This window comes from Psammomys obesus, unplaced genomic scaffold, assembly GCF_907164565.1.
Source record: "Psammomys obesus unplaced genomic scaffold, mPsaObe1.curated_primary_1811, whole genome shotgun sequence".
Taxonomy (NCBI): Eukaryota; Metazoa; Chordata; class Mammalia; order Rodentia; family Muridae; genus Psammomys; species Psammomys obesus.
Genome location: NW_026590701.1, coordinates 6,206,996 through 6,233,001, shown reverse-complemented (window position 1 = coordinate 6,233,001; position 26,006 = coordinate 6,206,996). Strand labels below are relative to the sequence as shown.

At 41.2% G+C, this 26,006-nt stretch overlaps 1 protein-coding gene across 1 annotated transcript in view; it reads right to left on the bottom strand.

Moving 5' to 3' along the window:
• The window catches only part of Apbb1ip (amyloid beta precursor protein binding family B member 1 interacting protein), a 97,763-nt gene that overhangs the window by 58,455 nt on the left and 13,302 nt on the right, over positions 1-26,006 (bottom strand). Inside the window, exon 2 of the mRNA XM_055608574.1 lies at positions 474-545. Coding sequence (XP_055464549.1) covers positions 474-545 — 72 coding nt within the window. The remainder of the gene's footprint in view (positions 1-473; positions 546-26,006) is intronic.

The following is a 26,006-nucleotide window of genomic DNA, read 5'->3' as shown; positions in this document are numbered from 1 at the left end:
ACAGAGAGAGCAATCTAGTTTGGTTGGCTGCTTTTCTCAGCTAGGTAGCGCCCAGCTGAGTGGCCTTCATTCTTCTCAGAGAGTACTGAGTTCTAACATCAATTCAGAATGACGCTGTAGTCCTTTGAAACACAGTATTTCCTTAAAGGACAACACAAAAACATCCTTCTGGGTGCCATTTTCTCAGTTAGTCTCTACAAGGTAAGTGCAGGGTTTGGCTCAGAGGTGTTCGTTGAAGGAAACATGGGAATTCTTCCAATGGAAATAACCATCGACACTGACATAACTATGTGTATGCCTGTTATATTAAACCATGTGGTCTGTGGAGCAGAACCAATAAAAACTTTACTGTTTTCTCTCGGCACAGTTACAACTACGTCAGGGCATATGATGTTGTCAATTTCTGACGTTTTTTAAAGACAACACTCACCTCAAATTCTATAATCCCTGTCCCCCATGGTTTGTATGCTTACCTGGGTCAAGAGATCCATCTCTCCCAGCAACGTGCTGAACATCTGGTCTATGTCTTCACTGGAGTCGCCCATCTGAAACATGAAGAGACACAGACATCAGCAGTCTCTAAAACCTATCAGGAGATACAGGCGTTTTCATTCTTTCCTCCACCACCAGGCAGGCCATGAAAAGAACTACACAGAGAAGAAAGTTCTGCATATCCTGAAATTGCATGTCTGGTTGTCATCTAATTTGATGTTCAAGGTTGAGCTACATCTTGGGACCTGCTGCAGAGCAAAATCTGAACTTGTTTTTCAAACTTAAACTACCATCCTTGGGGCCAGGTGAGAAAAGTGGTCATTGTGGGACTCACCTTGCCACAGGATTCTTTTATAAGAGAGAGAGTCTCATGCCGCTCTTGATGGTTATTTTTGATTGGGTTGAAAAAGACCAAGAAGATACATGAAGCACATTTCTGAATGTGTCTATGATGTTTCCAGAGATGAACAAATTAATTCCTTGATTTATTTATAATATAGTAACACTTTAGGGAAGTGATGGAAAGTAGGAAGTGGGCCTCATTGAAAGATGTAAGTCATCATGGGTGTGTCCATGCTGGGTGCAGCTATAGCTTGCCTGGCCTCTCCCTATATCCCCTTTCTCTGCTTCCTGTCCAAGGAGTAAACAGCTGCTTTCATATTTCTGCCACTATGACAATCTGCCTGAATGTACAGAGTGAAGAAACTGCACTAAAGTTTCTGAAATCATGGGTCAAAATAATATTCCCCTTTTTTGAATTTGTTTAATCACATATTTGCTCACAGAGATGAGCTAGCTATTAAGATCCCATGTCAGAGGATTGTAGAATTTTACCTCCATTTAAGAACACATGAAAATGTAATTGCATTTGAAAATGCCTGTGATTAAATGTATTTGCCAATTATTTCTATGCTTCATAAAGATATCTGTGCAATAATAAGAGCTTAGGTATGTTTATTTGTAAGTACTCAGAAGCTCCAGAGTAAAAAGAATGGAAATGAAGTATATTTTTTATTACAGCTTTTTTTTTCCTTCTAGAGAAAATGAAACAATTGTGCAAGAAAGGAGAAGTGCTAGGTTATGACAAAATATAGAAGAGCACTTTGGAAGGAGTGGGCGACTGCTCTGCTTCCTAGCACTTTTAGGCAAGGCTGGATTGGGAAATGAAGAGATAAGAACATTCATCCTCCCTGAGGGCTTGGAGGGTGCAGTGTGGCAAAGGGAATAAAATGTGTTACATGTAAAATGAAGAGTTTACCAAGATTCCCAAGGATTCTAAACACTATAAGATACCACAAGACTAATGCCAATTGCAGTATCAATAGTCTGGTGAGGGTAGAGGATCAGTATGCAGTACAGTCAGACCTGTGAATCCATTTTTTCCTTATTAGGGAAACATGTTTGAAAACAATTCTTCACTGAACACATCAACATTTTTTCTTGGTAACACTCCCTGATAGCAACTATCGTCATATACTGCTCAACAACTCACGATGATTTTGTCATGAACAAAATGCATTAACCACTAGGGACCTGGAATCATATTGGTTGGCAGTGGTGCAGCCATCTTAGTTTGTGTAGGTCTACTCTCTGAGCTCACAACAATAAAAAAGCCTAAACATGCATTGTTCAGAACATATTTCCATTGCTGACTGAGAGGGAGCTGTCACTAAACAGCATCATAAGTGACCTAAAATTAACTAAGAATACAGGAGGATGTACATAGAAGCATAAAGGATGCTGTATTTCGGCCAGCAGTGATTATTTGAGCATGGATACATATATGCTTCTGTTTTATATGTACACGCACATCTCTATATTTTCTTCCATAGATTATTTTTAAAAATCATTATTTTCCCCACACATACATTAATATACATGTCAGGTCTAAAAGAGCAAGTGTTTTTTAATGCTTTCATTAGCGTATATGAATTATACATAATAGTAGGTCTCATTTCATACGTGTCCTCCACACTGTATTTTTTTTATCATTCCCACCCCCATTATACTCTCAAGTTCCCCTCCCACTCCGACTGATCCCTTTCTTCTTCATAAATAGCCCCCTTTCTGCTTTTGTATGTGTGTGTGTGACCCAGTGAGTTTGCGTTGTTTATGGAAACACGGGTACTTCACCAGTACCCACACCACTGAAGAAAACTTCCCTCCTCACCAACCATTAACTGTGTGTAAGTCCTCACGGAAGAGCGGGTCCCCTGAACCCTTCCACAATATGCTGTTCTACGACAACATATTGACAGGTGCAATTCTGTGCAGATCTTGTGCAATTAATCACATCTGCCATGAGTTCAAGAGTGTATCAGCCATGAAATGCCTGGATGTCCTACTGGTCTCCACATCTTCCAGCTCTTACATTTTTTCTGATTCTTACCCCATTAGTTCCCTGAGTCTTGGAGAAGGTGATATACATATCTCATTTACGGCTGGACATTCCACAGTCATTTTTTCTCAATATCTTGACCTGCTGTGAATTTTCAGTGTAACTGTTGACCACCACATAAAGAAATATGTTTGACTAAAGCTGACAACAGCATTAATTTATGGGCATAATCATGGCTATTCTGAAGGCAATTTGATGGGTATATCCTGTCCATTTGGCAAAACAACCACAGAAGGACCTATAACCTTCCCAGCCATAAGTTTTTGCTCAAAATTGTGTTAGCAGATGTGAATCCCTTCTGTGGAGTAGGCATCAAATCCAGTCAGAAAATGGTTGTGTGGAGGTTTTAATAAGAATGGCCCCCATAGACTTTTATGTTTGAATACTTGGTCCCCAGCTGGTGAAACTGTGAAGGATTAAGAGCAAAAGATCCTGCTATTCTGTCACTTTAGTTAGTGTTCTCTCTCTGGCTCTTTATCTGTGTATGTGTTTGTCTGCTTTTTTTCCTCTCTGTCTCTGTCTCTCTCTTCTTTATGGTTGTTTCAACATGTGAGATCTCAGCTACTGTTCCAGTCCTGTGTTTGCCATGCTCCCTGTCATGCTGGCCATAGACTCACTCTCTGAAACAGCAAGCCCCACCCCCACCCATTAAATGCTTTCTTTTCTAAGTTGAAAAGAAATGGTGTCTCTTCACAGCAACAGAAAAGTAACAGTTGGTTATCCTGTAGCAGACTTGCCGTTATTGCATGGATGAGCTTATTTTGCCCAGCCCAGTAGGCACACAGGGTCCACAGCTGAGCAGGACCATCCATTCCCGCCAGCCTGGACCACACTTCTGGCACTGTAACAGTTAACCAGCAAGTAGGCAGCAAGTTCTAGCTTGCTTCTCTACATCCTGTGACTACAGTATGTGGCATAGTCAGCAGTGGGGTCTTGCCATAAAGACTTGCTGGGCCACCAAGAGCAGCAGCAATTCCTTGTATTGTTTTGGCCTCATGAGCCGCCCTGACCAACAACTCCTAGGAAGGTAGTCCACCTAGACACTAGCACTTTTTTGTTTAGTAATCTATGGCTTCAGCAGTGGAGAAATGGCTCAGTAGTTAAGAGCACATACTACTCTTGCAAGGAACCTGAGTTTTCTTCTAATCACTCATATGAATATGCTCACAACTCTGGCTTTGACCTCCCTGGGCACCTGACTCGGGTGACAGAGCCCGCCTCCCCATCCCCCAACACATACACAGACTTAGAAATAAAACAAACCCTTTAAAGCAAACAGTGGCTTTTTGTAACAGCATTCTCTATCCACCTAGGGCACCTGCATCCAAACTCTTCTAAAAAGTAGTTTTTGATTAGCTTATAGCATATCAAATTTCCTAATGTCTTTCTGGCACATAGTTAGTTTCTATAATGTAGGTCTAAACTATCAAGACTAAAACATTTGTGACAAAGTCTCACTATGTAGCACGGGCTGAATCTGTAAATATTTTCCAAATAGCCACCCTGAAGAGCTAGCGTCTAATTTTTTTTTTCAAATTATTCTCAGCAGTAATGTTGGCCTTTGGCATTCTTACTTATTTTCCTTACCACAGCCTTCCTTCTTCCAGTTCTAATATAACAGTTTATTAAGTCTTTGAGAATTTCATACATTTATACAATGTGATTTTATCTTAACTGTTCTCCTCTCCTCCTCCAATTTCTTTCAGATCCATACCTTAACTCCCAGCTCTCCAAAGTTTTCTCTTTCTCCTTTTTAAAAAAATAACTTACCAAGTCTAATTTGTGCTGCTTGTGTACTTATGAGTAGGGAGCCACCCACTGGAGAGTGATCAACCTGTCAGGAGCTACCCCTTCCATGAAAATGAATCTCCCTCTACCAGAAGCCATCCACTGTCAACGGTTCCTCAGCCAGAGGTGTGTGCTCATAAGCCCCTTCCTTACTCCACGCTGGAATGCTGACTGGTTTGATCTTGACTGCAACAGCAAGATATGCCATAGGCGGAACAGTGGTGTGAATGCAATGGGAGCCAGCTTCAGCTTGGACCTAAGGCCCATGACATGCGAGGAAGCACATACCTAGAAGTGCAAATCTGAGTAAGAACCATAGTTTGGGAGCTCTTTGGCCTCAGAGGTGATCCTGCTTCTACGATTCTGCTAACTGGACAGAGCCTCAAACTGCCCTCTAAATCCATATCTTTAGGCCCATACGATAGTACAATTCTCACAACACATCAGAGAAGTTTCTTTGCACAGCAGACAGCAGTCAACACAGACATTCAACTGGTAAAAGTACAACCCCCTCCCCAATTTTAAGAGGGAAAAGTAATGTTTCCCTTCTCTTATGATACACAAAGCTCCTTGAATATAGTCACTGACTATGTTCAATAATCATTTCAAGTTTTAAGCTTTGTATGTTTTCCATTATGGGATAGACAAGTGACTTGTAACCTGTTCCTGCCTTTTCCTTGCTCTCACCCTGTCTACACTACTGTCTCTGATTTCTCAGAAGATATCACCATCAAAATTCTGCTGCAAATGTATAATCACAAAATAATGTTTAATAAGTTACACTTAAAACCTTTTGCACTCTTGGTAAATCAGGCATTTGATACAAAATCATTTTTGTGTTGTCTGTCTAGCATGGAACTTGGGATCCTTCTGCCTCAGTCAACTGAGAACTAAGATTTTAGGTGTGGGAGACCACTCACAACTTTGAGAGCTTTTTTGTTGTTAATAAGGATAAATTTTGTTAATCTGTAAGTTCAATTAACTTACATGATTATCCTTTCCTTCAAGAGAGCCTTATTTCTGGAATGGATGGATAAGAGCCACAAATAGTTCATGTATTACACACACACACACACAAGTATGAGGACAGAAGGCTGTGTATGTGTGATACTTTCCAAAGGTCAAGAGAGAGAACGCCCGTCCATGAGGCTGAACGTGTTATTGGGGTGGAGGTGCTGTTGCAATGAGGCACAGCATTGCAAAACAAGTCGTGTTCACACCATGACTGGGTGGAGGCAAAATCTTTTCACAAGTATGTAATTTCTGGGTTCTTTTTGTGCCTTGGGAAGAATATCACATTGTTTGTCAGAAGAAAACTGGATAGTCTTTTCTCAGAGTTATTATGATCTTTTTCTTTCCTGGAGAAAGAAGGCCATGCTGGAGGAGAAGCACTTCTGGGCACTGGCCTTCTCCTCCTGCTCAAATATTTCCTAGGGTTCAAATTCAAGCTTCAGTTTTCACCCCAAATATTTTCTCATTTCCACATAAAGAAACTTAAATCATGTATATTTGAAAATCTAAGTACTGTGTTATATATGTCCAACAGATTATATACTTAGATTAACCTCACAAATTTAATTCAGTTTGAATGCAGTCTTCATTGTCTTTTACTTAGTAAATGCATGCAAAATCATGCCATAATTTTGAGCCAAATCAGAGCAGCCATTATTCTACCTGCTGATAAAAGCCAATTTAAAGGCCCTTGGGCATTTCCAAACAAACAGCTCCCACTCACTATTTCTCTTTCTGCAGCCTCACACCCCAGGTTTGGCAAGTGAGCATGTGTCACTCATCAGTCTGAGTTGTGGGGTGGTCTTTTCCTTTTCCATTTTCCCACCCAGTGAGTCAGAAAACCCCACTGGATTTCCTGTGCAGGATTTCTCCTTTCCTTTATTCTTACTGCTTGGCCATATCTGAAAGCTTGGTCTACCTGCTCCTCCAGCTTCCAGTCCCCATGCCTTCCTGTTCTTACTGACAGCATAGGAACTGCATATAGTCGTGGACTCGTCAGTTTCCTGCTTAAACACCCTGCGTGGCTGACCACGGAGGAAAGGCCAGCATGTCTTCAGACTCTTTCAGGAGTTTCTCCTACCCACCTCTTAAGGCTAAGTTCTTGCTATTTAGGGTCCTTGTTGTCTTGTGGCTTTGTACACTCTTTTTGTTCCTGTGTATACATTCCCTATAAATAATACCCTCTGTTTATGCCTCCTTCATGAATCTAGTTATTCAAAATTCTGCTTTCATGTCAACTATTCAGTGGCATCAACATAACTACTGGATATTTGTTCTCCATTGTCCTAGGCATACTGTTAATTCTGCCCTCAGCAACTACCTTGAGATGGAATTTAACCTCCCTGTGCTTCCGGTTCCTTGTCTGCAAACAGAGAGAATACTAGTATACATCTCATAATGTTGCTGCGGCATTTGTGTAAGGCCACATATTGTACTGTCATGAGCCCTTAGCCACAGCATTTGCCAGAATAGCACCAGGGACTGTTCATTACCATCTTAGAACTCTTCAGAGGAAAACGAGCTAGCGTCCAGTTCATAAGCTACACCAAGCTCCTTGACTGCCTACACACCTGTGGTGCCACCTCAGACATGTGACATAGCAGGGCTGGATGGTCCTCAGAGGTCACCAGGTCCCATCCTTCCTCTGACTGGCAGGTCAATTAAACAGAAAGTCAGCTTTAAACAAGTAAAAGTAAAACCTGTGTACTTTTAAGAGATGTATTTGTCTGTGTTGTGTGGATGTGTGTTGCATATGTGCAAGTGCAGGAAGAGGGTCCCTGCGGCAGTTACAGGTGGTTGTGGGCCACCCGCGGTGAGCACTGGGGTGAGTTCTCAGGAAGAGCAGGAAGCACTCTCAGTCACTGAGCCTTCTCTCCAAGCCCAGAAAGCCTGGTTTTAGCTGCTGTGACAGCTCCAGGCTCGCTTTGAAGCAGAGTTGCTTTGAGAAGAACTCTATCAGCCCACAAGCAACTTGACTGGCACTACCAATAGACTTTCTTCTCTTCTAAACCAACCCCAAGCCATCAGTTTTACAAGTAATAGATTACTTAACTGTCATTTAATACATGAAACAGGCTACTGTCACTCAGCATTCAGGAGGCCACGGCAGGCAAAACAAACAGACAAGCAGGCTGGGCATGGAGGTTTGAATCTCAAATCCCAGGACTCAGGAAGCAGAAACAAAATTCAAAGCTGGGTCTACTTAGTGAGATCTTGTCTCAAAAGTACAAGCCAACAACAGTAACAAAACCAACCAACAAAAATTTTCAAAAAAATAAAAAAGAAAAGAAAAAGAAACAGACATTTCTTACACAAATAACAACAACAACAAAACAAAACAAAACAAAAATGAAGTAGCTTTGGGTTAAAAGGGTTCTTCAGTGGTTAAGAGCACTTCTGCTCTTCTAGAAGCCCCAGGTTTGATCTGCATGGTAACTCATGACTGTCTATACCTCCACTCCAGGGGGTCTGGAGCCCTGATTGGACTTCCTTAGACACCAAGCACACATATGGTACAAAATTACACATGTAGGCCAAAAACTCATAACATAAGTAAAAATAAATAAATCTTCACTTTACAAACTCAGGTCCCCAGTGTTTAAGCAAGTTTGCCCACTTTGCCAGTAGACGGGGGCTTCCCGTGTAGGTTTCTGAAACTCTCCTGGGTCTACGCCAAACAGCACATTTACATAGCAAATGATTATATTTGTTTTTTACATTACAGGTGACCAGCATTTTGCATCTATAATTTGCTTGTCAGAGAGGAAATAAAATTAAAGAGAAACAGATTTAAAGATCTGAGGATCTCTTAGCAACATTTTTTTTCCTGATTTTATAATTTAAAAAAGTTGAAACTAGCTAGCTGGTAACAACTCTTCAAGAAACATCTAAACATATTATAAGGACAGGTTATCAAGAAAAAAAAATGCTTTTTGAAACTACTTCCATGCAATTCAGTATGATGTCATACGCCTGTAATGCTGGCACTTGGGAAATGAGGACAGATGATTTATGAGTTTGAGGGCAGCCTGAGCTACACAGCAAGTCCCAACCAGTCTCAGCTATATAGTGATACCCATTCGCAAAAAAAAAAAAAAAAAAAAAATTCACGGCTGGTGTCACACTTGGTTGGTGTTACATTTGATGTGTAAGAAAAAGTGCAGAATCTAGCCAAATACACATGCTGGAAGAAGCTATGCAGTTGTTGCTTTATAATGTGCTTAGAAAACAACTTGGACTGTTAAATTTGACCTACTTTCTTCAGTAGAATTTCTTTTTTTCTTTTCAAAATGTAATGATAGTGTCTCCTGAAGAGGATGTGGTTCACAGAACAGCACAGCAGAACACGTGGTGGTTTAAGGTTGCAGCAATGTTTAGAGGAGCAGGAGGAAGCCAAGGTAACAGGAAACAGGAAGCAGAGGGTCCTCCAATGCAAGAGAAGACAAACTAAGTCATCTTGACAAAGAACTAAGACAAAGGAATTTAGGGGGACTATTTGACCCACTTTGCACAGCATGCTTGAGATCAGTGAAAACCAGCTACTGAGATTGCTGGACAGTCACTGTGGTCATGAGAAAATATAGACTGACCACACTAGTCACAGGGGGAGCGTGTGGAGAATGTATTTGTACTTCTGTGTGGGCTCATGTACCAATAATATCCAATACAACAGCCCATTTTCACAATGATTTCATGGGACAATGAGACAATAAAACATTTGTCAAAAGAAAGTAATCCTCGAATTGCATGACTTCTGTCAGTAACTTAAACATTGAGAGACTGCCTTCCCCTTCTGTATCTCCTCAGACTTGGGCAGGAGCCTCTTTGTGACGAATCCCATGGGCTTTAGACCCCATCTTCTGCGCCAAGAAGGAGAGTTCAGGTAACAAATACTGTGTGGAGTCATCTTGATCCAGGCTTTATAACCATCTCATCTTGTTCCCAGAGGGCTAGGAAGGCTAGGAACTGATGGTTTTGTGGCTCCAGCCCAGCTGCCCAGTTGCCCTGGGCCCTGGGAGTGGTGTATACTCTGCCATGTGTAATGAGAGCAAAGGCTGTGGTTTTCTCAAGTCTTGCTCCTTGGCAAGAAGGCTTTGCAGAAGAAGAAACCATACAGGAAGCAACAAATGGGACCTCACTGCGGAGCGCTGTAGGGCTAAAGCAATCCTCTACTGAACAATCAATCATCAAAACTAATTGTACACCAAGCATGTGACATATGCTATTAATCTTAAGACTTAAAAGGCTGAGGCAGGTAGAGTGAGTTTGAAGCCAGCCTGAGGAACATAAGAAATTTGAGACCAGGCTGGATCATAATACATGATCTTTTTAAAAACAAAAACAAGCCAACAACAACAACAAAGCTCTCCAAAACAAAAGAATTTTGAGCAGCTATATTAGAGAACAATTAAAACATTTAGCACCTCTACTGAAGACCATATTCAAGCCCATCCTCTTAGGAAGAGGTCATGAAGCTAAGACAGCAGGAAATGTGTGAAAATCAAAAATTAAAATTTATTTGATAGTTTTAGAAATTATTTGATAGTGTTTTTCATGTAAAATTGATTATGTGTTATGATTTCCTTCCTGCTCAAAATAAATATTTATGTGTATGGCATGTGTGTGTCTTCATATATGTATGCTTGTGTGTATGTGTGTGGTATGTGTGCTTGTGTGTATGTTTGTGTGTATGTGTCTGTGTATATATGTTTGTGTGTGTTGTATGTGTGTGTGTCTTTGTGTAGGTGTGTAGTGTGTGTGTCTTTGTGCCTTTATGTACGTGTGTGGGTGCATGTGTGTGGTATGTGTGTCTTTATGCCTTTATGTGTGTCTCTGTGTATGTGTCTCTATGTGTGTATCTTTGTGAGCATGTCTCTTTGTGTGTGTCTGTGTCTTTCTGTGTGTCTCTGTGTGTGCCTGTCTCTCTCTTTCTCTGTGTGTGTCTTTGTATGTGTGTATGTGTGTGTATGTGTGCCGAGGATAGGACCCAGGACCTTGCATATGCTAAATATCAGTGAAACACAACCATAGGCTCTATTTACTTTGGTTCTTCATTTCTCATCCATAACTTTTGCTTTATGTTTTTCAGAAGTCAGCCTCTAACATTGTATAGGAGTCATACTCCAGAGAGCCATTCCTGCTAACCTCAGCAGCTTCTTCTTCCAACCTGCTCCACAGGCCTCTCATCCTCCCAGGCTTCCTAGTTTCTCTGGCCTCAGGGTACACTCCCCTCCCCTGCACCCCCACCTCCAGGGTCTCCTGCTGACCCCTGCTGTGGTAACTTCTGTCAGCTCCCAAGCTGGTGTTAGCCTACACAGTCTTTCTTCCACATCTTCAGAGGTCTAGTCAGCACCACCCTGGCCCTCTACCTCACAGATTTTTATCTCTTTTAATGTTTGCCGGTGTGTAGCTGTTCTCGAATACTCTAAGCATGTGCTGTATGTGTGCTTTGCTATGTGTCTGGAACATCTGTTTCACACTCACATAATAATCTTCTCACTGCTCTAGGCCTTTGCTCAAACCATCAAGCAATCCTTCATTACAGAGACCTTCCCAGACCAAGCTCAAATCAACTCTTTTCTCCCACCCCTGTTTACAATCTGTGTTCCCCCATCCAGTGTAAGCCCAATGTGGGGTTGACTGTTTGTTATAGTTCTTGTTATAGTTCTAGTGAATAGAAAAATGTAGACTTTGATAGACATCAAGCGAATAGTTGTGAAATGAGGGAGCTCCCTGAGGGCAGAGATCAGGCTGCCTTCCTCATCAGTGTGTTCCTATGGCGACATAAATGGATCACCTTGGTCAAGGAATGACTTACACATCCATGTTAGAGAAGTTAACAACTTAAGGGAGAAGGTAGGAGAGAAGAAGATAAATTTTATTGTGTTGTGTTATTTGAGAAAAGTTTCTATGCTGCAGCCAGGCTGGTTTTGAATTCATGATCCTTTTGCTTTTGCCTCCTGGACACTGGGATTGTGGACCTGTGCTACCATTCATGGCTATTGGGGAGATGTATAAAACAGAGAATCACTCCACAATCAGGGATGGGTGGTATAGGAACAGACAGTGGCTATTTCCATCACTGGGATGATGATACAATGTGACATTTGCTGAAATTACTATCTCTTCCCAGATCACACTCTAGGAGAGCTGAGAATTGAAATCGTTGAATGAGACTCTTCAAAGCTCAGCATATTCAGAAGTAAAACTATGTGACACATGTCACTTAACACCTACAAAGGGGGTGCTTTAAAAGAGAAACATCTGAGAGAGGCCTCTTTAACCCAATGTTCAACTTAGGATCACGGGTGATGGACTATGTGATGTGTTCCCTGCCAGTTGATATTTTGAGGACACAACATTTGCTCTATAGATCTCCTTGGAAGCATTGATCTTGCTCTACATCCAATCAGAGCAATCAGCCAGACAAATCCAATTTAAGAGACATTCTGCCAAACAAAACATTTGGTCTGGACTTCTAATTTTCCTTTTTAGATGTAATTTCATTATGTAGCCTGAGTTGGCTTTGAACTCACAATCTTTTTACTTCATCCTCCTGAGTGTTGGAGAAAAATGTCTCAACTTCAAAAAAAAAAAAGATATTATTAAGATAGTGGGGAAAATGAGTATAAGTATCAGAAAGAGGATTAATTTTAATTTCCTGCGTGTGATTATTGTACTGCGGTGTTTGTGTGTGTACCACAGTGTGGTAGCTGCTTCCTGCTTGTGTTCTGCAGAGAGATGGTGAGGAAAACAGAAGTGTGAACAATAACTGGTGCTAGGTGAAGGGTATGTGGATGTGTATTTCATTACTCCTATTTGTTGAAAGTTTAAAAACTTCAAAATAAAATTTTAGAGAAAAAAAGAACCGAGTTAAGCAAACAGACAAAGAGGAACAGAAGGATAAGTAGACGCAGAGCAGATGTAAAAAAATCTCTGTTGGGCACTGTATATTATTTTACCTAGTTTTTGTAAAAAATGGGTGAGATTGGATAATTTTATTCCCGTCTTCATAGATGAGGAGCGTGTGTTCAGAAGTCTGAGTGATGTGCTCAGATCAAACAGCTCACATGGGGTTAGATGGACGGTCACTCTCGAGCAGATGAATGGCTGTGCAGACGACTCATGGCAGGAGTGTGTGAGAGAGAAACACAGATGGAACATACTCTTCAATTAAAGTCTGACGACACAAGACCACACCTTTGCACACAGGACAATGGCATGTCTCAGTGTGGGGAGTCAGACAGAAACAGGATCTTGTGGAGCCATGTTTCCACCCCAAAGGGGCTCATTCACACTGTCTGGATAAACTTGTAGCTGTGGATAACACTGAGCAGGGGTCAGGATCTGCTGTGGCCTTGAGAGCATCAAAGGCTTGGGAGGAAGCAGATAAAAGCACTATAAACATTGATTTAGGGAAAATATGTGAACATCGATTGGGTCTAGATGCTATGCTTTCTGAATAGCACAGACTTGTGAGTGGTGACTTCAAAAGCAATCTTCTCTCTCCTCCTGACTACAAACTAAGGTGGAAAAGGAAGAACAATATTACGGAATATAGTTTAAAGGAATGTTCTATGGGTTCATGTGTGGGAAATGTTTTATTGTTGCCATGCTGGGATGTAGCAGACTCTCTGAGACACAGCTTGAGGGGGTTGTGGATGGCTCACTGGGGTGTCACCCTCAGAAGGGGGTGATGGAGCTCCTACAAGAATGCGTTATATGAAGCTCCAGGCTAGCCCTGCCCACTCTCCGAATTCCTGTCTCACAATGTGAGTTATATTTCACTCTTTCTCTGCCAGGCCCTCATCAAAGCTGTCTCAGAAGTCCATACCTCAAAGCTGTCACCTAAACAAACTTCTTTTCTGATAATTACACAGGAACAGCCATTCTGTTATGGCTTTTAAAAAATGGGGTAATACAAAAAGAGAAAAAGAGTGAAAAACTTTGGCCTTGGGTTTTGTATTTTTCTAGTGAAAAGAAAAAAAAAGGAATTCTCTGTGTAAAAAAATTCCCTAGTAAAATTCCCAAGAGCTAAGCCTAAGAATATTAGTTTCAAGTGTTTTTTTTTTTTTTTTTTAATCTTTCAGGCTGCAGAGGAGGTATTTTTTAAGATTTGTAGCAATTAGGAGTCACAATTCCATCTACTGTTGGAGTAATAAAAGCCAGCCATGCTTTGGTAATCTGCACCAGATATAATAAAAGCCGGCCATGCTTTGGTAATCTGCACCAGATATAATAAAAGCCGGCCATGCTTTGGTAATCTGCACCAGGTAAAAAATACTTTACGAGCTCTGTAAGAAAACATCAGACAGTCCCCATGAAGCTGAGACTACCATTTTATCCAGTCTGCCACAAGACTATCCTAGGACTAATGGTCATTCTTTTCAAAGGGACTTTGTGTGAGTGTGTGTGTTTGTGTGTGAGTGTGTGAGTGTGTGTGTGTATGTGTGTACATGTCCGTGTGCATCTTCAGGCAAGTATGCACATCTTTACATGCTCAGAGGCCAGAAGATGCTGCTGATTGTCCTCCTCTGTCATTCGCTTCCTTGTTCGGTTGAGGTAATGTCTCTCACTGCACTCACAGCTAAGATTTTTCAGCTAGGTTGGAAGCTGGCTGGTACAAGTGAGCCTCCTGCCTTTGCCCCTTCAGTGCTAAGGTTGCAGCCATGCATGGACCATAATTGGCACATGTGTGGGCGCTGGGATCTGATTTCCCAGTCTTCCTACTTGTGCAGCATGTGCTCCTACCCACCAAGTCATCTTTCTGGTCCTTACGTGGTGGGTTTTATGAATTAGTTTATTTGTAGAATACACCTACAAATTGCTGCGGAACAGCAGAAACCTGTGAGCCCAAAAGGAAAACATTAGACAGCATATATTGTTAGTTAGACTGCATGCATTGTTAGTTAGAGATGTAGTTGTATTTGTGTGGGGGTGGTGGTTCCATACCACATCTGGGTTGGAGGGGGTCAAAGGACAACATTGTGTAACCATTTCTCTCCTTCCACCTTTATATGGGCTTTAGGAATGAAATTCAGATTGCCAGGCTTGTGTGGGAAGACCCTTTTCCACTGAGCTATCTCACCTACCCATTTTTGTATTTTAGTGCTGCTGAAATCAGGAAGATTCATGTGGTAGAATATGAATGTTGTTAGCTGACAGTAGGAGTTACCTATGATAATATTTTCCTTAATTACTTATATGGGAACTGAGTGGAACAGATGTCTACCATCTACCATCTTGATTAGATTTGCCTTGGTAGTGTATGTGAATTAGGTTTTTGTTGCTGTGAAAAAGCATACCTGAGACAGTCAACTTAATGAAGGAGAAGGTCCATTTGGTACATACACCATTTCAGGTATTTCTGACTATGAATGCTTGGTTCTGTTGCTTTGGTCCTGTGGTTACACAGTACATTATAGCAGAAGCACATGATGAGGAAGCTGTTTAGGTCTGAGACCCGGAAGCAGAGAATGATGAGAACAGGGTTCCAGCATCCCCTTCTTGGGAAAACCCCAGTGCCCTTACTGATTCACACAAGGCTGTGGCTGCTAAAGGTTCTATGCCTTCTCAGTAGTGCTCTGGGCTAGGGACCCAGCCTTTAATAGGCGAGCCACTGGGGGACACTTAAAAACTCCAACTATAGTATCATACACAGCTTAAATTTGGATTCAAAACCATCACTTCAAAGCCTCTTGAGATTCACAAGGATGCACCAAAATGCAAAGATATCGTTCAGGAATGACTGCTGTTTACAGGCCAGGCTATCAAAGCAGCAGAAATTCCCAAAGCACTCAAAAAGTAATTTTCACTTTTCAAGAGAGGTTAGTGGGTTGTTTTATCCATGATGAGAGATTATCTATTACTCACCCTGAATAGCCAAAGCTTCTGACTGACATTCAGGAAAGCAAACTTCTAGCAATACATAATTCAACAGTGAAACAAACTTTTCTGTTTAATCACACCAAGCATATAGAAAGTACGCAACTTTCTTTAGTAAGCCTACAAATCACAGGGCAGGACCTAAAGAACAACACTGGCTTGGATAATGAACAGCCGACTGGTGTCCTGGCATGCCATGGCCTGTGGTGTCCTAATGTATCACGTGAGAGTATGTGGCTGAGGGAGCAGAGGAAACGGGAGAGAACTCAAGCAAGCAGAAGCAGAATCTTCTGAGTCTTTAGATTCCCAATGTCAAGAAGCACACACATGCTTGATCAGGACTTTACTGTCATTGCTTTAAGTTGGTCCTAATGAAGTCTGCCTGTCTCCAAAAGAAAATAATCTGCATTAAGGGATTAGATCTGATATTGAGGTTGAGTGTTCTCAAGATGACAGCTGAGAAATGACCTTTTTGTCACGCTCAGTGCTTAGATAACCTTCTTGTGGAGAGCGTTGAGTGGAGTAACTGAACATCTGCCCAGTGGGAGATGTCTTAGTCAGGTTTCTACTGCTGTGATAAAACATTATGACTAACAGCAATTTGGGGAGGAAAGGGTTTGTTTGGCTTGTGTATTACAGATCATGGTCTACTGAAGAAAGCCAAGGCAGGAACTCAAGGCAGAAGCTGAAGCAGAGGCTGCAGGGGAGTGCTGCTTACTGGCTTGTTCGCAGGCTCTCATTCAGCTACCTCTCTCAAACCTCCTAAAACCGAGTGCCCAGGGCTAGCTCTGCCCATATGGGCTGGATCCTCCCATGTCAATCATTCATCAAGAAAATGTCTGACAATCTAGCCCACAGGCAATCTGATGGAGTCATTTATCTCAATCCCAACTTTTCTGAGGTAACTCTAGTTTGTGTCAAGTTGACCAAAAACAAAAGACAAAACAAAACAAAAAACCAAAACAGAACAACAACAACTAACCAGGATGGGGTTACAGCTCAACAGCAAAGTAGAGCACATGATCAGGCCAGTTTTTAAAAGTGAGTGAGGAAACAGAAATAACCCAGGTGACTTTCTGAGAAAGCAGCAACTATAAAATGTTATCCTTTCTGTGATTCAGATTTTCTCCCCGTTATTTTATGGCCCCAAGCATTTTTCAGACAAGTGCACCATACTGCAATTTAACCCATTCTCCTTCTGGAAGTGAGTGGCTTGTCTTTCCTTTCAAAGTGCTGTGATTGCAGCCAGATGTTTCAGAGAAATGACTTGCAGCATGGTTTAAGGTTAAAACAGAAAACATCAGCCTCTTCTTGTCTTCGTGTGGGAAGAGGGGTTATCTGCTTGTCTCAGTCCATGTTCTGCACCTGGCACTGGAGCCCCCCAAAGGGGGGGAAGGTTCACAAAGACCACAGCCAGGTGCAGTGACTATGCAGTCATCAGCTGTCCCAGTTACTTCCCTATCTTTCTCTTATTTATAAAGGCCACTTCTACTTCAGCCAGTGTCTTAGTCACTGTTCTGTTGCTGTGAAGAAACACCATGACCAACACAATTCTTATTTTTTTTTTTTTTTAAGCATTTAACTGGGCACTTGCTTATAGTTTGCAATAAACCTCTTCATTATCTTCTTGGTATAGAACATGATACTGGAGCAGTAAACTGAGAGATACATACTAATCCACAGTCACAGAGAAAGAGAGAGAGAGAGAGAGAGAGAGAGAGAGAGAGAGAGAGAAGACACAGAGAGACAGAGACTGGCCTGGTACAGGGGTTCAAAACCTCAAAGCTCACCTCCAGTGACTCACCTCCTTCAACAACCCAGCACTCCCTAATCCTTCTAATCTTTTCAAAGAGTTCCACTCCCTGGTGACTAAGCATTTAAATATATGAGCCTATGGGGGAACATTTTTATTCAAACCACCACAGCCAGTTTATCTGAACTTTGTTCCTGTGATACATGCCTGGTGTTTTTTGTCCTTGTATTTCCTGCCCTGGCTCACATTCACTAAACACATGCTGTTCAACCTCTGGCTTTGACACTGTCCCTCAGGGACAACAGAATTCTTTTAAATTTAATTTTATTTATACATTTATTTATTACAATTTATTCACTTTGTATCTGCAGTCCCTCCCTTGTCTCCTCCCAGTCCCATCCACCCTTCCTCTTCTCCCCTTTTGCCCTTTTCCTAGTCCCTGGAAAGGGGAGGTCCTCTTCCCCTTCTATCTGATTCTAGCTTATCAGGTCTCATCAAGGCTGGTTGCATCCTCTTCCTCTGTGGCCTAGCAAGGCTGTGCCCCCCAGCGGGGGAGGAGGGTTGATTGGAGAGACAGTCACTGAGTTCATGTCAGAGACAGCTCCTGTACCCCTTACTAGGGACCCACTTGGAAACTGAGCAGCCAAACTGAAAGGGAGGGGGGTGTCTAGGTCCTCTCCATGCATGGTCCTTTGTTGGTGTATTGGTCTCTGCAGGGCCCCCTGGGCCCATGTATTTTGGCTCTGTTTTTTTGTTTGTTTGTTTGTTTGTTTTTGTGGCATTCCTGTCCCCTCCAGGTCTTTCTATCTCCCTCTTCTTCCATTAGGATTCCAGCACTCTGCCCAAAGTTTGGCTATGAGACAACAGAATTTCAATCCTTTTCTTGAGTTTCTTAGGAAATACTGGCTTTCTCTCAGTGAAGATACTACTGGCAACACTCTTACTTTGAAGAGAGAAATTGAATCTTTATGACCTCCACACGTTCTAGGTGATTCATTCATTAAAACAAAAAAAAAAATGCACAATAAATGTTTTCCCAAAAGGTCTTGTTAGTTTTGTCAGGGCACAGTGTGATAGCTCCTTTTTTATGTACACTTTTACTGTCAGAGGACCACAGAGGATCCATTAGGAGAAGCAGGGCAGAAAGTATTAATTTTTATTAATTATAGTTAATAATCTTATCATAATACAGAATACACGTCAGAATTCCCAATTTTAAGGTATATGTCATGAAAAATGTCTAGATCTGTATCCTTGAATAAGACAAACATCTAAAAATGAGCTTGTGTATGAGTGTCACAGTAACTTTTTATTGCAGAGTGGTTTAATTAACTTGGTATGAAGTGTAACAGCCAATCAGTCAAGACATGAGCAAATCTATGAAGCAAAGAAGCATATTACATTGTCTTCAAGATGAGTTTCTTCAATTGATTTGTGAAGGATACTTACATACAGTTTCCTAAAGGGGCATTTTGAGAAGTGAAAAATGAGAGCATTTTTAATTTAATTACTTTTTTTTTTTTTGCTCTTCATAGTCTACAGTTCAGCATTTTCACTTATCATTTTTCAGGTGCAAGGAAAGCTAGGTTTAAATGGAAATCAATTATACAAAAAAACTCAGAGTTTCAGAGCTCTCTGTTTTAGTTAGCCCACAAAAGGTAACTATATATTTAATTCACATGTCAACAAAATGAAAGCAATGAATTGAGAACTTGGAATTATTCTTGATAATTCTTGATTCAGATGGTACCTGGGCTCTGCTCCGCATCAGAAACATATTAGATGTGAGTATGATAACTGAATGAGTCAGATTTGGGTTCAATGCCAACTACTCCATGGTCTCAACTTACTTAATGTTATTGAAAAAAACCTGACATTATTTTTCAGGAAAATTTTATCCATGAATTGTGATAATTGAATGAGCACAGTACTGACATCATAGAGTTGCTGGCAATAGTGTCACTTGTATAGATGGCTGTGCATCTGAAATACACCCAAAATGTCTAGATTTAGATAGTTGGGTGAGCATGTGCTTGCTCCTAACTGCAATGATGAAATAATGCTCGCAACCCCAGAGGATGGCAACACCAGTTCATCCGCAGTGTCTTCATCCTCATCCTAAGGAGCATAGAGCAGTACCTTGCTGGTTCCTGACACTGGTCTTGGTTACCTTCAAAACATGTAACTAATGTGCAGAAGGCTTGGGACCTCATAACAGATCCTGACCTGCTCACCATCCAATCAATCAACTCATCAATTGATCACAATCAAAATAAAGCAGAAAGAGAAACTTCTACATCCCAGGGAAACATGCTCAGCATTTCAGTGCTCCATTTCCAGCAGATGGCTTGTTGGCTTCAGCAAATAACAGGCAGTGAGAGTGGAGGATTATGGTCTGACCACCATCTAGCCTGAATGGAAGAGGTGCCTGTCTACACATTTGCATGATTATCTTGCAGCTGGACCCCTAGTCAAGAAGACTAGCTAAAGCCACTTTAAGAAAACTATAAGCAGCTTCCTAATTAGGATTATCCTAATCCTTCCATGTAAATGATCAAGAAACAACCAAAGATCATCAAATATTTGAGAAAAAAAATAAGAAGATGGGAAGGTAGACTGAAAATCAAAGTGCTGATCCCTGAGTGCACAGAGTTGAAGAAATAGAAGACAGACTATTAAAAAAAAACAACTAACTCCTTACTGAATTCGAGCTATTGGTAGTCAGTGATGGTAGGAGTCAGTTTTCTCCAGAGGATACGGCCCTGCTAGGTTGCCCATGGTGCCACATCTCTGCATATAAGGGCAACACACACTGAATTATGAGGAGGAGGAGGAGGAGGAGAAGAGGAAGAAAGGTGGGGAGGGGGAGGAGGTAAAGTTGAGAGGGACAGAGGGGCAGAAGAATTAGGAAGGATGAATACCGTTAAACAACATAATGTGTAGTTCTCAAAGAAGAAATCTTTAAAATCTAACCCTAAAACATTCCAATGTACCGTTAAGAGAGATTGACCATGACATGACAATAATGAGTTGTTATTTTAAAAAGCAATCTGAAAATACAAAGCAGCACGTCGATATTACTTATGAGCATCATGAATAAAATAAAGGCTTTGAAGATGGCTCAGCTGGTAAAGTGCTTCTTGCTACATAAGGACCTAAGTTCAGATTTCCAGAGCCCACGTAAAGGCTGGTGCAGTGGCACTGCCTGCACCCCCAGTGCTGGGGAGGTGGAGAAAGGAGGGTCCAGGCAGTAACTGGCCTGCTAGTCTAGCTGAATAAGTGAGTGCCTGGTTCAGATACCCTGGCTCAGAGGCATAGAGCAGTTTAGGAAGACACCCTACATTGCACACACATGTGAACATGAACACACACATGTATATACCACATACACATGTATATACCGTACACATACATACAAGTTACAGAAGTTCAAAAAGCAGGTAGTTATATCATAACAAGCAGGTGGTCACAGCTGTACATTTCTGCGTGAGGGTCAGAGTTGAGTTTACTGGGAACTATCTTCCAGGGACTAGAGTCAGAGACAAATGGCTTGTGGGCACTAAAATGTCTAGCATAAAATGGAATTTCTTTAGCCACTGCAATAACACATACTATTGTTGACCATACAAATAGCTGATTAGTATGAAATATAATTAGAATAATCCATTAACTTAGAATATTAAATGACTCTGGGAGCAGCAGAGTATGTAGGAGGGAAAAGTAGGAGGACCAGGAACTCAAGGTCAATTTTGACTACATATGGAGTTTGAAGGCAGTTTGGGATACACAAGACCCTGTCTCAAAAAACCAAAACCAAATCAAAACAGTATAAAATGACTCAATATATGATCACCAAAATGTTTAAGTGAACTGGCTGATGGAATAATCAATAGCTATTTGTTGGTTTCATATTCTTGTGAAATGTACCCTTGTTCATTCAAATTTCTCTACCCCACTATCTGGTTTCAATATGGACATTGCATTGTGATGTTTATTCTAAGCATCACCTGTCTCAAGTTTGTGTAAACATGCTACAATTTGTTCTCTGTAATTGTCAATTAAGCAACCAGCCAATGTTGTACAATGGAGGTACAACATTGGTCTGGAGGGAGGAGAAAGAAGCCAGTGGGGGTAGAAGGCAGAGGTTGGCAGGAAAAGACTTGCAACCACAAGGAGGAAAACAGAGATTGGGAGGACAAAATTTTGAACCACAAGGAAGGATGAACCAGATCTAAGATATGACTAAAAGCAAAGATAATGTGGGAAATTTGAATGGGTGGAAACTATGAGGGCTTGGAGGTTTAGGATGGAATAACTATTGCCCAGCATTGTGCTCTAGGTTGATTAAATAAATCCTAGTCTCTGTGTGGTGATTTGGGTACACAGCTGGTTTAGGAATAACTGCTGCTTAACTAAAAGATAAATCAATAATAAATACTAATAACCCACAACAGCTATTGCTTATTTTAAAAAATCCTCTTGGTAAGGTTGAAATGGCTGTTATTTTTCTAACTCCATTAAAAGTCTTTACCAGAAACCAATGGCAATCACCTTTCCTGTCTGTGTCTGTGAGCGCACGTATGTACGCATTTGTGTGCCCATGTGTTGCATATGTGAACGTGTGTTTGCATGTGCACATGTGTGTGTGTGTTGTGTGTTCTTTGATGGACCCAGGGCTCTGGGGATGCTACACACTCAGAAGTCTTTCACTAAGCTACAATTTTTTTTTTTTTTTGAGACAGGGCATCACTAAATTACCCAGGCTGGCCTTGAACATATTCTCTAGTTCAGGTAGACCTTAAACTGATAATCCTCTTGCCTCAACCTCCTGAGTGGCTGGATTATAGGCCTGCACCACCAGGTCTAACTCAGTTCATCACTATGTTAGTAGTAAAACATCACACGTTCCTGTGCCAAGAGTCCCAGCATTACTTTTTTCTGCTCTTATTCTGTAGTCACAGTAATAACCCAGGAAAAGGTCTTAGAGTTGTAAGCAGTATAAGTCTGGATTTGACAAGATTTCCCACTTACTCAGAGACTAAATATTTCAGATTTTTTAGGCCAGATCGTCTCTGTGGAGACTGGTTGAGCATTTGGTTGGGGAGCAGGGAAGGCTGCATTAGACAATATGTAAAGAAGTAAGAGTGATGAGTGTCAAATTTGACACAAGTAGCCATAGTGACCTGGCTCATGGGCCTTAGGGAAAGACTAATGTAGAAGCACATATATGAAAAATGATTGGGTAGAAGAGCCAGATGAATTGGTAATGTTGCTGACATGAGGCAAATAAAAATACTTCCAAGTATTCTAATAGAGACAGTAGTATATGTTAGCAATGGATATGGTGAAAAGATCAAATATAGACAGAAGCAACTAGGCTGTGAAAAACAGAAGTAAACAAGAAACTCACTAATTTTAGATAAAGAAAAGTATAAAATTATACAATGTGAAAGACTTAAAATAGAAAGAACTCTAGAAAGAACTCTAATGTGTTTTTAAATTTTTAATTAACATTCTAGGTCAGCCTACAAAGCAGCCAGTTCCATCATGACATTATCACGCACATGTGTCATTATGCTTTTCTCATGTATTCATCTGCTGGTGGACATCGAAGTTCTATTTCTTGGCTACTGCGAACAGTGCAGCTATGAAGTGGATGTGCAAGTACCTCTGAGATGTGTTCATAGTCTTTTGAATTTATTCCAGAATGCTGGGTCACATGGTAGCTTTAGTTTCACTTTTTGTTGTGGCGAGCCTTCATACCTATTTTCATATTGACTGCACACCTTTGAATTCCTAACAGGAGCGAATAAGACATCCTTTCCCCTATATTTTGCCAGCATTTGTGTGTGTGTGTGTGTGTGAGAGAGAGAGAGAGAGAGAGAGAGAGAGAGAGAACTCTCTTTTAAGTATAATACTAGGACAATTTCAGTCTAGAAAGTAGCCACAACATACACACACACACTGGGGTGGAGACCTTTAAAAGTTAAAAGTGTGCTCTTCTGGTCCCAGACACTACAGGAGCTACAGGTTACAGTGCAGACATGGCCAAGCCCAAGAACTACACCACACACAACCAGTCCTGCAAACGGCACAGAAATGGCATCACAAACCCCGATCACAAAGATACGAATTTCTTAAAGGGGTGGACCCCAAGTTCCTGGGAACATGCACTTTTCCAAGAAGCACAAGAAAGGCCTGAAGAAGATGCAGACAAATAACGCAAAGGCAATGAGAGCATGAGCAGGGGCCACAAAGGCCCTTGTGACACCTGAGGCCGTTAAGCCAAAGATGCTAAAGGGCCTCAGCTGCAAGCTCAGCCGTCTGGTTTTCGTTGCTCACCCCAAGCTTGGGAAGCGGATTCGAAGCTACATGGCCAAGGGTCATAGGCTCTGCCAACCAAAGCCCAAGGTTCAAACCAAGGCAGAAGACGCAGCTCCAGGTAAGGCCCAGGCTTCAGCCCCACCTCAGGCTCCCAAAGGTGCCCAGGCCCCTGTGAAGGCCCCATAGGAAAGCTTCTGCCAATGCGAGGACAGACGGACTGGTGTGACACAACCACCTACACACTATTTACAGATGACCACTGTCCTATGCTGATTTTACAAATAAACCCGAGGCAAGATCTGTTAAAAAAAATTAATCTCGAGTGCAATTCAAAGAACCTTGGAGAAAAGAAGATAATAAAATTTGAATGGTAACAATATGGAATACAAGAGAATGCAGAATCCTATTCAAGGACATCAAAGAAGTTAGTGCTTTCTATTTTTACCAGGCTCTAAAAATAAAATGAAAGACAAATTTAACTTTTAGGGGGGAGCATATCACAACCTTTATTTTGTTTTTCTTTTATCCCTAACTTTTTGTTACAGTATAACAACCTCTAACAACATCCTGATTTAATTGAGACAGTTAATGAATTATGGTACAAGTAGGTTTGAATTGTTATGGACTCTGAGGGAAAATGAACTGGGAAATATTCATGGTTAATTGTTTTTATCAGATCTTCATGGACCATTCCAGAGAAAAAAAATCTCAGAACAAATCTCAGAACAAATGTTAAATGACTATCTACCAAAGCCTTGAACCTTTGGTTCTTTTTGTCTTCCTTGTTGCCCATGTCTTAACAAGAACTTAGTAAAAATATTCATATTTCACAAATATTAATAGCAATGTACCTTTAACTGAATTCTGAAGTAAGTGTGTCAACAAGTTCACCCTTTCAAAATATAGCTATTGTAGCTGTGATCTGGAAGATCTTGGGGTAAGCCCTAGCTAACCTATAGTTATTTCTGCTCTCTGGTAGTGTTGCAGTGTGAGGCTGCAAAATCTTACTCCTCTAAGGTTCCTTTCTCCCACTGCACTTTCAAGCCTGTAATTACACCTCCTACACACTGGACATTTCCAGGAGGGCATCCCAGTAGGGGCTCAGATGTAACGTGGCTATCTACCAGCCTCGTCTCCAGCCCACACAGAATTCCCCTGGTTTGTGGTCTAGCGAGATATAAGACTGAGGTTATCTTGAGAGCTGAAGAGAAAGTCAGAAAGAGGATCTGAGACAGAAGGTCACACTGGGATGCAGGAAGCAGATGAGACAAAGGAAAGAAAAGGTTCTGAGAAGACACTCCACATCTGTGTGGCGTCTAAGCCATCAGGTAGAGGCTTATCAGCTGAACTACCATCCAGCCACTTACCCAGGAGCACCCTTCTCCCCAGATAATCTCTTCAGCCCATAAAATAAAATGAATAAACCATACTAAATATCTTTACCTTGACTCCTATGCCTAAGCACTTTTCCTACAAATTTTTACCTATTCTTGAGAAAGCTAATTTGTCTTGTCAGTCTAGCCTTTCCAATCCCCTTATCTTGTCCTACTCTCCCCTCCTTTGTCCAGGTCCTCTTCCTGCCTCATCATGACTCTTGCATCATATACTATTTGTCTTCTTCTCTATACTCTCCCTCTTAAATCAGCTTCTACATGGCCACTACAGTGTTCTTCCTAAACCCAATTTAGTTTAACAAAGCTTTGTGGTAAACTCTACCATCTGAGATATTTACTCTGAAACGTTTCAATATGGTTTTAAATTTCTTCTGTTGTCTAATCTTTATTAACTTCTTCAGTGTCATCTTTCAAACGTCTATTCTGCCCACTCCATAAAATCTACCATTAACAATGAGCATTAAAGTCATTCTCTAGCTCCTTTAATGGACTTTATCCCAACCACAGGCAGATTCTGATGCTTCTTCTGATTCTTCTCAGTGGCCCTCTGAGTGCAGATGGAAACAGAAAATTCATCTATGAATTTTCCAATTCAATGTCTTTTTGCATAGTTACAACCACAACTACAATCTAATTTTGGAAGACTTTCTTATCTTTTAAAAGAGACTCTGCCCACTTACCCCACTTCACCCCAGTTTTTGCAGTCAGCAGCTCTTCATAAGCTTGGGTGTTCTGGACTGTTCATACAAATGGAATCACACAGTGCTTCTGTTCTCTATCTGTCTTCTTGCACTCAGCATAATGTATTCAAATTCAGCCAATGTATAATATGCATCAGAACTACATTTCTTGTACATCAATTAATGGCTGTTTAGGCTGATTTCTGTTTCTCCACATCCTCATCAGCACCTGCTATCGTCTTCTTGTCTTTTGAATACAGTGATCCTTATGGGTAATGAAG